The 13277-nt window shown below is 51.4% G+C and overlaps 2 protein-coding genes across 9 annotated transcripts in view; one reads left to right on the forward strand and one right to left on the reverse strand.

The window, feature by feature from the left end:
• The window catches only part of USP42 (ubiquitin specific peptidase 42), a 57551-nt gene extending 47614 nt beyond the window's left edge, over positions 1-9937 (forward strand). For 4 of the 6 annotated variants that reach the window (XR_004265012.1, XR_004265013.1, XR_004265015.1 and 1 more), the window contains 3 exons: positions 1975-3420; positions 5294-7899; positions 8935-9937. Coding sequence is in view for 2 of the 6 variants with exons in the window: in XM_032266471.1 (XP_032122362.1) it covers positions 1975-3420; positions 5294-5627 (1780 nt within the window). In the remaining 4 variants the exon portion in view is untranslated. Of the gene's footprint in view, positions 1-1974; positions 3421-5293 lie in introns of all 6 variants that reach the window. The other 2 variants (XM_032266472.1, XM_032266471.1) reach the window with 2 other exon arrangements.
• The window catches only part of CYTH3 (cytohesin 3), a 113663-nt gene continuing 108664 nt past the window's right edge, over positions 8279-13277 (reverse strand). Inside the window, exon 13 of one of the 3 annotated variants that reach the window (XM_032266475.1) lies at positions 8279-8465. In XM_032266475.1, the coding sequence (XP_032122366.1) occupies positions 8414-8465 (52 nt within the window). In that variant the 3' untranslated portion in view covers positions 8279-8413. Of the gene's footprint in view, positions 8466-10145; positions 13269-13277 lie in introns of those variants that run through there. The other 2 variants (XM_032266473.1, XM_032266474.1) reach the window with 2 other exon arrangements.

Genomic DNA, 13277 nt, shown 5'->3' on the forward strand with positions numbered 1-13277 from the left:
TTTTTGTACTTTTAGTAGAGATGGGGTTTCACCATGTGAACTCCTGTCAGGCTGGTCTCAAACTCCTGACCTCAAATCATTTGCACGCCTTGGCCTCCCAAAGTGCTAGGATTACAGGCGTGAGCCATGGCGCCTGGCCAACAGTTGTTCATTATCATTACCATGTATTATATACTAATTGTATGCGCTATACTTCTATGGGACTGGCAGTGCCGTGGGTTTGTTCATACTGGCACCACCACATTCAGTCATGTGCTGCCCCAGGCTGTCAGAACAATTACGGGGACAGGGATTTTTCCACCTGCTGTCATCCGATGGACCACCGTCACATGTGGTCCATTGTTGCCCGCATGTATGAGGCATGTGACTGTTCTTTGTAATGGCCCCTCGAGGATGCTGAAATTATAGATGATAAAACCTCCCCCATCATTAAAAAAAATCATTATAGTAACCTAAATGTAATTCTAGTCAAGAATAAGAGGAAAGGAATTTGTCATGCAGTGACAGTGGCTTTGCTATGCAAAGAACCAGGCAGGATGGTCCTGCGGCGAGAGGCTGTGGCGCGGGCGGTGCTCGCATCTGTGCGCAGGTTGGCTGTGAGCGATGGCTTAGAGCATGGCCGGATGCCGGCATGCTTGGTGCCAGGTGCAGGTTCGCCATCAGGAAGTCATGTTCTCACGGTGAACAATTTCTGGTGAAGTTCTGATCAAATCACGGCATGACTATCTCTAGATTTATATACTAGTTGCATTCCTGGAAACTTCAGTGTCTGTGAAAAACGTGCCAGTAACACACTGTGCTTTTACCTGCATGGTCGTTGGCACTCACTTACCTGTGGGGTTGCCTGTTGTGCTGGTGGGGCTCCCATCACTGTGGCAACTCCAGAATGGCCCCTTGCAGGGGAGTGCCCTCACCGAAGCCCTCTGTTAGGAGGGCTTAGATACTAAAATCAATGTGGTGAACCCTGCAGGCAGGGAACACTCATTCCCAACCTAAGAATAGGCTAGCTCAGACACTCACTCCCTCGACCAGGGGACTCTCACCTTTCGTAGGCCAGGTAGCGTGAGGATGAGGCAGGTGGCTGTGCAGACAAGCCCAAGCCACGGCAGCTTTCATTAATCTTGAGGATATAACGAAAGCTGTGCGGGAATCAAAGGACAGAGTTAATTTACTACAGAAAGTGTTTCTAAAGCCTCAGTGATGCCTCACAATTTGTCAGTAATTGGAGGAGCTGCTATCTCTGTTTGGAGGTAGCTGCTCTACCTTTGAGGCTCTAAGACAAATCAGAGAAAGGGAGTCCAGAGGAAAAGGAGGCCCCGTCATTACTGGACGTTTTTCTTTAGACTTAGTTATTAGGAAGAACTAGAGGAATTGCGGCCGGTGGCCCACACCTATAATCCCAGCACTTTGGGAGGCTGAGGCGGGTGGATCACCTGAGGTCAGGAGTTCAAGACCAGCCTGGCCAGAGTATCGTGAAACCCCATCTCTACTAAAAAATACAAAAATTAGCCAGGCATGGTGGTGGACCCCTGTAATCCCAGCTACTTGGTTGGGAAGCTGGGTCAGGAGAATTGCTTGAACCTGGGAGCTGCAGGTTGCAGGGAGCTGAGATTGCGCCACTGCACTTCAGCCCGGGCAACAGAATGAGACTCTTGTCTCTTAAAAATAAAAAAAACACTAGAGAACTTAGAAGAACTAGAGGATTATCTGGAAACAGGAAGAGCCTAGAACTGCAGGATAATTGTTGTGAAAAATAGGCTAGGAGCTGGGCTTGATGATACAACATTTTTATTTCGTAAGAGAAAGAGAAAATAGGGAGTTTCCAGAGATGATAGGCCTAATATTGGGCTTCAGCCAGATATATTTAAAGATATGAAATAGTGAACATTTTGAAGTATTTGTCCCTGTAATGCAGTGATAGGAGCCTGTCAAATCACCACACTAATGGTGTGTGTGTGTGTTTGGGGTCCACAGTGCACCTGGAGCAGAGAGGGGCCCTTCCGAGGACTGCATCGCAGAGCCCCAGCCCGGCAGCCCCGCCGCAGAGTCCCTGGAGGAGCCGGACCTGGCCGCCAGCCTCAGCAGCACCAAGGTTCCACCGCCCCCTGACCCTGGGACCCCCGCTACCAAAGAAGGCACCTGGGAGGCCATGGCCGCCGCCCCCGAGGAGCCTCCGCCCAGCGCCGGCCAGGACATAATCACAGGGGATACCATGCCCCCTGACCTGTGTGACCCCGGGAGCTTAACAGGCGACCGAAGCCCGCCGTCCCAGGACACGGGGATGATCGTGGAGGGTCCGCGAGACTCGATATCAGCGGAAGCCCAGGAGGCGTTAAACCCGGCTCCACCCATGGGGTCGGAGGAGTCCCACCAGCAGCCGCTTCTGGTTCACCCCAGCAGGGACCACACCCGGGATGCTCAGGATCCGCCCCAGAGCTCCGGGGCGCCTGAGGCCTCAGAGGGGCCGCCAGCTCCAGCACTGGAGGCGGCCCCGCCCGGTAACCCAGTGGGGGACCCTGAGCCTAGCCCTGGGGAGAAGGGAGAGGACGCTGCGGTGGGGCCGAAAGCCCCAGGCCCTTCCTCGGCGAAGGAAAAAATCGGCAGCCTCCGAAAGGTGGACCGAGGCCACTACCGCAGCCGGAGGGAGCGCTCGTCCAGCGGGGAGCCCGCCAGGGAGAGCAGGAGCAAGACCGAGGGCCAGGGCCACCGCCACCGGCGGCACCGCACCTGCGCCCGGGAACGCGACCGCCAGGACCGCCATGCCTCGGAGCACCACCCTGGCCACGGCGACAGGCTCAGCCCCGGCGAGCGCCGCTCCCTGGGCAGGTACGGCCACCACCACTCCCGACACCGCAGCGGGGCTGAGCCGGACTGGAGCCGACACCACTACGCCGAGGGCGAGCACAGCTGGGGCCGGGAGAAGTTCTACCCCGACAGGCCGCGCTGGGACAGGTGCCGGTACTACCACGACAGGTACGCCCCATACGCCGCCCGGGACTGGAAGCCCTTCCACAGCGGCCGTGAGCACGAGCGAGCCGGGGTGCACGAGCGGCCACACAAGGACCACTACCGGGGCCGCAGGGGCTGTGAGCCGGCCCGGCAGAGGGAGCGGCACCGCCCAGGCAGCCCCCGCACAGGCGCACCCCATGCCCCTACCCCGCACCCCGACCACTTTTCCCACGACAGAACTGCGCTTGTATCAGAAGACAACTGTAACCTCTCTGATCGGTTTCATGAACACGAAAGTGGAAAGTCACGAAAACGGAGATACAACAGTCTGGAAAACAGTGACAGTCATGTCGAAAAGAAATCCCAGAGGAGCGAACAGAAGGATCTTCTAGAAGAGCCTAAAGTGAAGAAGCACAAAAAATCAAAGAAGAAAAAGAAATCCAAAGACAAACACCGAGACCGCGACTCCAGGTGAGGCTGGGGCCTCATGCTCGCCCGGAGACGCTGTCAGCTCTGGGGCCTGGCCCTTCTCACCCAACTCAGGAACAAGGGACCTGCCAGGCCACCATTATATCCGTTTGATTTGTGTCTTTGATCTCTAGGTTTTGAGATTTCACTGTTTTTACAGATTTGTAAAAATTTGCTCTGCTTTGAAGCTCTTTCTTAATTTGATGATGTCGTTAAATGCCTGACAACCACCTTTTTCAAAATGATAGTGCCATTGTAGGTGAATGCTTCATAACTCTTCCAGGAGTAAGCATGCAATGTCCCATAAATGAAAAATCAGGAGTCTCTGACTTAGAATTGGTGTTTTTCCCCCCTCAACACGGAGTCTCACTCTTCTCACCCAGGCTGGAGTGTAGTGGCGTGGTCTGAGTTCCCTGTAACCTCCACCTCCCAGGTTCAGGCAATTCTCCTGCCTCAGCCTCCTGAGTAGCTGGGATTACAGGCACCTGCCACCACACCCAGATAATTTTTGTATTTTTAGTAGAGACGGAGTTTCACCACATTGGCCAGGCAGGTCTCGAACTCCTGACCTTGTGATGCACCCACCTCGGCCTCCCAAAGTGCTGGGATTACAGGCATGAGCCACCGTGCCTGGCCTGGTGTTAATACTCTTATTTGTCAGATATAGTTATGTTTTCATATGTATTGTATTTTCCTGAAATTCAGTGGCTGTGAGGTCAGCAGACAGCGGGAGGCACAGCTCTCATGTGCCTGCCCACCTGCTCGCCTGCCCAGCATCGCATCTGAGACACCTTTGTTTCTTCGGCCTTTGTCTGTTTTTGTCTCCATTTCTTAACTCGAAATCCAATTGGGAAATTTTTTTTTGTTTTTTATTAAGAGACAGGGTTTCGCTCTGTCACTCAGGGTGGAGTGCAATGATGCCATCATAACTCACTGCAGCCTTGACCTCCTGGGCTCAAGCGATCTTTCTGCCTCAGCCCTCAGCCTCTGGAATAACTGGGACTACAGGCGTGTGCTACTACCCTCAACTAGTTTTTTCTTTTTGTAAAGACAGCGTCTTGCTGTGTTGCCCAGTATGTTCTCAAACCCCTAGGCTCAAGTGGGCCTCCTGCCTGGGCCTCCCAAAGCGCTGGGATCACAGGCCTGAACCACTGCACCTGGCCTGTTTTTGTATTTTTAAAAAGCTAAATTGGTCAGTGATTGTCTTGAAAATGACTTACCTATGATGAGATGGATGAGCAGGAACAGAATTAGTAACTTTAGTTGGCATCTCTTGAAATTAAAACCCTGGGAAAAGATTACCAAAAGCCATATGGAAACTAGGCAGTGGTTACTTGAAGGAAAAAATAATATTGCTGCCAGGTGTCCAGGCACATGGGAGGGCAGGAGGCCTAGTATTTCCTTTCCCCTCAAGTAACCGCTGGTTTTGAGAAAAGCTAGCCGAATCCTCCCTGCAGCACTTGTCCAGCAACCTTAGTTCCTGAGAAAGCTGAAGGCCGTGGTGAATCTTCAGTGATGGAGCTGAGGTTGGTGAATTTATGACCCTAGACTTAGTTATTACAGTGAAGGCAGACTTTTAAAATTTTTGTGAAAAGGCTGTTTGTTGCCTTTTGCCTCTGTTGCCCAGGCTGGAGCGCAGTGTTGCAGTTTTTGGCTCTCTGCAGCCTCAGCCTCCTGGGCTCAAGCGATCCTCCTGCCTCGGCCTCCTGAGTAGCTGGGCCTACAGGTGCTCACCACCATGCCTGGCCGACGTTTTTCATTAGAGTTGTGGATGTTTGCAAAGTGCATGTCCTCAGTGGTGTGAAGGCCAAGCTCCAGGGTCTGCTCTGGGGGTTCTGTGTTTTAGGGGTTTGAATTCTGGCTTTTCCTTCTGCAGGCATCAGCAGGACTCAGACCTCTCAGCAGCGTGCTCTGACACTGACCTCCACAGACACAAAAAAAAGAAGAAGAAAAAGAAGAGACATTCAAGGAAATCAGAGGACTTTGTTAAAGATTCAGAACTGCACTTACCCAGGGCCGCCAGTTTGGAGACTGTTGCCCACTTCCGGAGAGCGCAGGGCGGTTTTCCCCTCCCTGGTGGCCCGCCTCTGGAAGGCGTCGGACCTTTCCGGGAGAAAACGAAACACTTACGGATGGAAAGCAGGGAGGACAGGTGTCATCTCTTTGAGTATGGCCAGGGTAAGAGGAGATACTTGGAATTAAGAAGTTAGAAATTATTTCTTAATACAGTTTGTTTGCAAAGGTGATCAACACATAGAAGCCCTCAGGTGGCATCAGAGGGCACACACAGGTGATGAACACATAGAAACCCTCAGGTGGCATCAGAGGGCACAGTTACTTGGCACACCCCTGCCCTGTCTGTCCGGCCTCGGCGCTCAGGCCTGCAGTGCAGTTCCTTGTTCAGTTTGGCTCCTTAGCAGCAACCCCTTAGCGTTTATTGAAGGCCTGAGTGACCCAGGACTGAGCTCAGCATTGCCTGTGTCGCCAAAGCCCTGGAACTTAGGGCCCTGGGCTTCTGAGTGTTTGCCTTGTGAAGGACCATAACTCTTGGTTTTAAAGCATCTTTTTGTGTGTGTGTTTTTTTTTTTGTTTTTGTTTAAAGCATTTTTGATAGAAATACTTTTGCAGTGTTTAAGTTACTCTCCTGAATCCTTAAGCCCGTAGACTCTGAGTATACCCTGACGCTCGGTACTGATTTGCTGGCTTGGGTCATTAGAAGCGTGGGCGCCGGCCTTTGCCTGAGTGGTGCCACAGAGGCCTCCATGTGGCGGGCACTGGCTGCCACTGCCAGCTATCCTGGATTCTGCATCTGTCCTGCGGGGCTGTGTCTCCTTCATCATGTGGCCACGCACTGTGCTCTGATGGCACTTGAGGCAGCCCTCCTTCCCTCTCTGGCTGGTATCCAGTGACTGCTGGCCCTGGAGAGGAGCCCTGAGCCTGTTAGAAGCGGGTGTCACTCCACTCAGTGGACCTAGAACAGAGCTTGGCAAACTGCAGCCCGGGGCTTTGCATGAACTGAACTTGGAGTTAAGAATGGTTTTAACCTTTTTAAGTGGTTGGAAGTAATCCCAAAGAAGAACAGTTTGTTTCACATGAAAATGCTGTGAAATTCAGATTCCAGCGTCTGTGGCTTTATTGGGGCGCAGCCAGACGCCTTTGCACATTGTCTGGTGGCTTCGCTGTCACTACTCGGCAGAGATGAATGGCTGCAGCAGGGACTGTGTGGCTCACAAAGTGGAAAATGTTTATTATTCGCCCCTTGACAGAAAAAGTGTGTCACCCCTGCCTGGACGCCCAATGTTTGCTTTCACATGTGAAGCACACCCCTCCTCACGGGGAGTTGGACGTATCATCGGGGCTGCCCTGAGAGGCCTTGGCTGCTCGGCTGTCGTGGGCTTGGTGGAGCTGTGTGTTCTGGGGAAGGCCTCTTCTGCCAACAGCCCAGAGCTGGCATCCATTGTTGATTGAGAGGCAAACGGTCCTCAGAGTGTGTGAGCGAGAGCTGGGGGCTGACAGGCGAGCCTTCCGTGGGGGACACTTGCCCGTGGAGTGCTGGAGAAACGGCCGGAGTCGAGGACAGGCATCAGCGCTGCCCGTGAGGAAGGGAGCCTGCCGGTGTTTGCTGTTTGTATTGTAGACATTCTGGACGTTTCAGTGATTCGGAGAAGGGGATTGGAGAGGGCTGCTTGGTACCTGAGGATGTCGTGGGTGGGCTCATCCTGCATGCCGTGCAGGCTCCCAGGATGGCGGCAGGATGACAGCCCACTCTCAGGCCTCTGTGCTAAGCTCTGCAGCCGGGGCTGCTGGAAGACAGTGATGGCCCCAGAGGCAGCTAGTCCGGGGAGGAGGAGGTTGAATGTGAACCTGTTTGCCTTGCATCTTAGGTGCTGCGGTCAGGCGTGTGTCTGTGTGGTATCTCTGCGTTTCCGTTCCCGGTCCCCGGTCCCACTATACCAATGACAGGGTTTGCAGCTGGTGCTTCTGCTGTGAGCACAGACTGAGGAGCCTTTCTCATCCTCCCAAAAAGGCTGCTGCCCAAGCCGCGCCTTACCCAGCATCCCACAGTCCTGCAGGCCTCCCTCTGCCCTGGGTTTGGCCCCTTGCCTTTCTCTTTCAAACTCCTCCTCTGGCTCTCTTCTGCTCAGTTCAGTTCTTGGGCCTGAGATCTGTTTTCCTCATGTTGAGGTGCGTGTGGGTTGGATGGAGCCAAGAATGGGCATGGCTGGGGTCCTCAGTCATCACGTAAACCCTTGATGTCAGTAAAACCCTGGGAGCAGCAGTGGCACGCTGGAACACTCCTGCTCACCTGGCCAGGAAGCGGCCTCAGGCACTCACATGGAACCGCAGTGACTGTCTGTAGCCACTTAACACACAGAGTGTGGGCACTGGCAATTTTGCAACCATAATTAAAATCTCTTTCCTGACCTTTGCTTTCTAGGTGATTGAAAACTCGGCCTCAAAACAAAAAATTCACTAGTTATGGTAAGCTGTTTCCCATCTGTCCATTTCCACATTGTTTGTGGCGGTGTTGAGGGGGTGCAGGCAGAGGAGTTGTAATTCTGCAGCTCTGCCTGGGGGCGGGGCCCACAGGAGTAGGCAGAGCCATGGAGAGGCCCTGGCAGGCTCCCAGCCAGCCCAGACCCAGGCTATGCACTTGGGGACAGATTTAGACTCCACCTCATCACCTTTGCATTACTGGCCAGGGAAGACCTGCATCCCTCACACAGGCAGTGTCTCCCCATTCCCTTGCCCTTCACTAGGAAAAGCCAGCCCCGGCTCACAACAGCTGAGCCCTCAGGCCTTTGAGAAACATCTGGGGAGGGAGAGACCTGCTCCCTCCACAGATGTCTCACTGAGGAGAATGGAGCCTCATTCCCTCCCCCAGCCCTCCCCCTTCCCGTGCTACTGCAGCCCCTGAGACTCACCACACAAAACCATGGGAAGGTGCTGGATGGCAGATCAGGACCTTGGAACTGCAGGGCAGTGTTCAGTCACTTCACACAGGGGTCCTGAGAGAGTCACTGGTTCCATACCTGAGTCTTGTGGAGCTAAAAAGGGACAGTGAACCATTTTTCCCTTGAAAGGAAACCTTGTCCAGAAGTGTCTGTCACATGTAGTCAGTCAGCGAAGGGAATTTAAAATGAATTTCCAAGTGAAGATTCTGGATTAACTGGCCATTAATTAAAAGGCTTTATCAATGTGTCCTCAAGGGAGAGGCCCAACCCTAATTAAGGAGCTAAACTTCCTGAGTGAGGGGCTGTGAGGATGGAGGCGGAGGCGGCAGCTGGGGTTGGGCAGCTGCCCGGCCCAGCAGATGGCGCCTCCCTGGCTGAGCCCCCCGCACTGCCAGTTCCCTCATTTCAACTCAGGAAGGCAGAGTGACTTTCTCAAGGAAGAAGAGCTTCCCCAGCCCTGGGGAGCAGCTGGCAGGGCATCCAGGGATAAGCTGTGGCCTCACCAGGCCCCTGCGCAGCCGCCTGCCCGCCTTCTACTAACCCTGCGCCTCTTGTCTTTCAGATTCAATGCGTTCAACAGAAGCCATCCCCAGCCCAGCTTAAATTATATAGAAAATAACTGTTCCAATCTGCGTGGTGCTTCTTTAGTAAATACTGTACAGATTTTACCATGGAGAACTTTTTTTTTTAGTTTTTACCTTTTCTTAATTACCCTATTCCAAATGGATGAACACTTTCTACCACTGCTGACCATTGTAAAATACCGTGTATATAAATCCCACTGAAATAATGCCCTGGAATAGAACATCTCAAATGCTGCTTAATTACAGACTCAGGTCGATTACTTGTATTTCATGTAATGTTCCTCCAAGTTAGACATCTGGTGCAAGACCAACCGGGAAACCATGGAATTGTCAAAAGTACAAACTGACAGTGTGTATATTTAATTTAAAGACTTTTATTTAAAAACTCACATGCTCTCACCTAGACTTTCGAGAGCAGTCTGTTTTCTGTAATGTCTGATACTAGAAACTAATTTGCTTATTTTAGTTGTATTCAAGATTTGAAGATGTATTTTATAGAGAAGTTCTGTTTTTGAACTTTGTGGAACTGTTCCAATCAATTTCCCAGTTATGATGAGTATTTACATTATGAATGTATAACCCAGACATGATTTGTAAGCCTATAGTATGTTTCTATTACACGACACTTTTTGATACAGCGTCTCTTGTCTTGACTATGATACTGGAGTCTCAGTTGTCTGCTTGGTCCCTTCAAGTTTCTAGTTACAGACACAATCATACTGTGATTTTATTTTTAATATGGATATGCTATCAAACTGTGATACACTTATAATTCACTGGTCCTGCATCAGGAGATGGAGTGGGGAAAACTGTATTTAATACAGTTTGTATCTGAATAATCTGTATGGTTTATACAGTTTGTGTTGTTCAGAGATGTTTAAAGTTTGATCTTTGTTTTTTTAAAGATTAAAAAAGCACTTGCCCCACTGTAAATATACAGCATGTAAAATTTCTATAGTATATAAATGGCAGCAAATCACACACTTTGCGTCTTATTTTTTTACTGTTTTTCCCATTTGCTTCCAGACTCCTTTCTGTCATCTGAATTCACTTTCTTAAAACCTTCAAGTGTTCCTGCTGAGGTCAGCACCTTCAGCCAGGCCCTCCTGCCTGGGACAGGCAAAGGAAAATCGGAGGGGTTTGCTGGACCCAACAGTATCTGTTTCAAAGAACTGAGTCTTGGACAGTCTTGTTTTAACATGTGATTTTTATTTAGTGAACACAGTATTTGCGAGAGCTCTGACAGCCATCCACCCTCCAATCTTAATCTTACTGTTCACTTTACAACCAAATATCGATAGATAGAGGCTATTTCTTCATGCGAGCTGTGGGAGTATATACATTGAATAACACTCCAGAAATCAATAGATGTACATTATTTACATATTACTATGTTTATCGCAAATAGAATATTTTCTAAGAAGAAAGTCACAACTTGTGGTCTCTGGTTTACCACAGACCTAACTTCTCAGCAAAGCACATCTATGTAGATATCTGCATTTGTAACTTTAAAATAGGCATTGCTTTCTATGAAGCACTAAGTGCTGCTCCATCTATAAATAGCTCCCATTTTCACTGTTTGGTACCACATTAAACTGCCCAAAAAATGTTCTGTGACCCCAAAGACATTGCTGCTTGTCTGGGTCCAGGGTCAGTCCAATTAAACTCAAATGTGAACCAGGGCCCAGCAAGACAGAGGCTGGAAAGGCTGTGGCAGCTGCCGCCTCCCCACAGGGCTCCCTCACTGCCTCCTGGCCTCTGTCCCTGGAAGAAAGTGTGTCTTTGGCCAGAGTTGGGACTAACAATTCAAGCCCAGCGCTCGGACATCGGGGTGGGGAGGATCATGATCGTGATGGGTCACACCTGCCCAGGGTGAGGGACAAAGAGATGTCCTGCTTCAGGGCCGTCCTGGTGGCAGCTGGCCCTGTGCAGTCACTGACCCAGAGTTTTCTGGATCAGGCCTGCCTCAGGGCTCAGCAGGCATGATGGCTGCATAGCCTTCATGCTAATACTGTTGTAACACAGCCTGGAGCCGGGAGATTTCTAACACTCTGATGGCCAAGTACCTGAGTCTAACTCAGCACCACAGCCTCTGCGCAGCTCCCGGATGCCCACCACCCAGTGAAGCTCACTCACAGGTGACCCCAACAGGGGAGCTTAATCATCCGGCGACTCCTTCCTGCTGCTTCTCCCAACACCCAAACCACACAAAGCTCTGCATCCCCAGATCATACCTGGGTCAGTCAGGAGGAGGACACGGCTTATGCGAGCATGACATGCTGACAGAGCTGGCTGCTGCCAGTCCTCAGTGCGGGGCCAACCTGAGGGGTGGGCACCTCCAGAGCCAGCCATCAGTGTGTGGTCTGGGTGGGGATCCAGGCAGCATTTGTTTTCATGGAAGACTGGAGGCCAGAGCTGCAGATCTACCAGCCAGGCATTTCAAGAACGCTGACTTGTCTTTCTTGAAACTAAAGTTTCTAATGTGAGGTATCAGTGCAGTAAGAAAGCCTAAGAACTTGGGAATGAAACAGTCTCATGCAGGACGGGGCTTCTGGCCTCTAACCCCTCTGCAGTCTAGTGTGACTTAAAGCTACATCAAGGTCATCCACAGGGATGACCTCCTCCTCCCTCAAGGCAACTTGAAGTCTCCGATGCTGAGAAGGAAACCTGGGCGCACACTGCCTGAGGTTTTTGTCTCCTGGACTGTGCATTTCACACAGGAGTGCAGATGCCCTCCAGAGCGTGCAGATTCAAAGTGTGTGCACCTGTGCAGGTAGGGTGGGAAGAGGAAAAGCCAGCTACCAACCCAGCGGCCCAGTGTACAACAGGGTCCTCTAGACAGAGCAGCGTCTGCCACCGACCCAAGTCAACCCAAGCACACCATGCCCCCTTCCAGCCCTGCCCCCTCTCTGTAAGTGAGGCCCAGATCCACCTTTCCTGGAGCAGAGCACCAGGTACCTGCATCCTTACATCCACAGCAACCTGATGGCCTCCTAGGCAGGCATGGAGCTTCGCCAGTTCCAGCACCATCATCTACCTGGGGTTCTCAGCTTCCCAGAACCCTAAGTGCCGGGCCTCTGCACCCATGGCCTGTTCTTCCCTCCCTGTAGGGAAAGCACCTCTCTCAGGATACGGTGCACTACATGGAGTGAGACTGATTCCTTCCTTCTGTGTCTATTCATTAAGAAGCCTGTTCAAATGATAAGGTCTGTAAAATAAGCGTTGATTTTGCCACAGGTTTTAAAGTGCGATATGGTCAAAAGCCGATCTAACCCATGGACTGCGTTGACCTATATGAAAAGCTGCCGTTTGTGTGCGTCTAAGCAAAACATTAGCAGTTTCACGTGGTTCAACGTATGGACCAGCTGTGTCCAAGGAAAAAGCTGTTTCCTAGGATTTAGCAGTTACGGGCTAAACATCCCCAAACCATTAACCATTATAATGATTTGCTTTTTTAAAGTATTTGTGGGGCCAAAAAGCCTGGATTGAATGGAGGCTGCAGGGGAGTCACACTGGAGCCCCCAAGCGCCATGGCCATCCCTCCCCAGCCCGCCTGCTGCCCCCAGGGCAGCCCTCTCCTTGGGTGCTGCATCTAGATGGGTACTTTTTCAGTGCACAGTATATATTTGTGTCCAGGAGTTAACTTTATAGCTGCCATTCTAAAAATACTACTGTTACAAAGTATCTTTTGTTATAATTTCAGCATATAAAAAGGCATATAAAAGCTATAATCCTATATATCTGAGAAAAAATTCTGAATAAAAAACTGGTAGCTTTTCCTTTCCTGTTTTGCTATAAAACAGTGGCGTTCTAGAACAGCTGACACCGCCACAAGTGGACATGTTTGGCATGATACAGATGAGGCTCCCGTCTGTGGAATCCATCCCGTGTCTGCTGTGGAGAGAGCAGGAGCTGCTGTCCTGGCTTCTCCCCCTGGGGCACCGGGATGGTCGCAGGAAGGAAATGCTTCTGGACACGCACAGCTGACCACGACCCCAGCCACGGCACAAGGCCTGGGGGATCAGTCTGGGCCACAGTACGCTCTGGAGAAGCAGCAAGCACCGCAGGGCGACCACCTCCCAGGACCCCAGCCACAGCATGAGGCCTCGGAGATGAGTCTGGGCCACGGTATGCTCTGGAGAAGTGGCGAGTAACCGCAGGGTGCCTCCCTGCCACGCCTTCTGCGGAGGGGCGGCCCACGGTGTCTTTCTGCTGGGGCTGGGTCTTTTACCAGGAAAGCTATTTTTTATTGGCAATCCTTCGTTTCCTTGTTGCCAACATGTCATAGAAGGGGTCCCTGCTGATACTGGCTCTGGTTTAA

This window comes from Sapajus apella, unplaced genomic scaffold (assembly GCF_009761245.1).
Source record: "Sapajus apella isolate SASKATOON/1434 unplaced genomic scaffold, GSC_monkey_1.0 scaffold159, whole genome shotgun sequence".
In the NCBI taxonomy this organism is placed as follows: Eukaryota; Metazoa; Chordata; class Mammalia; order Primates; family Cebidae; genus Sapajus; species Sapajus apella.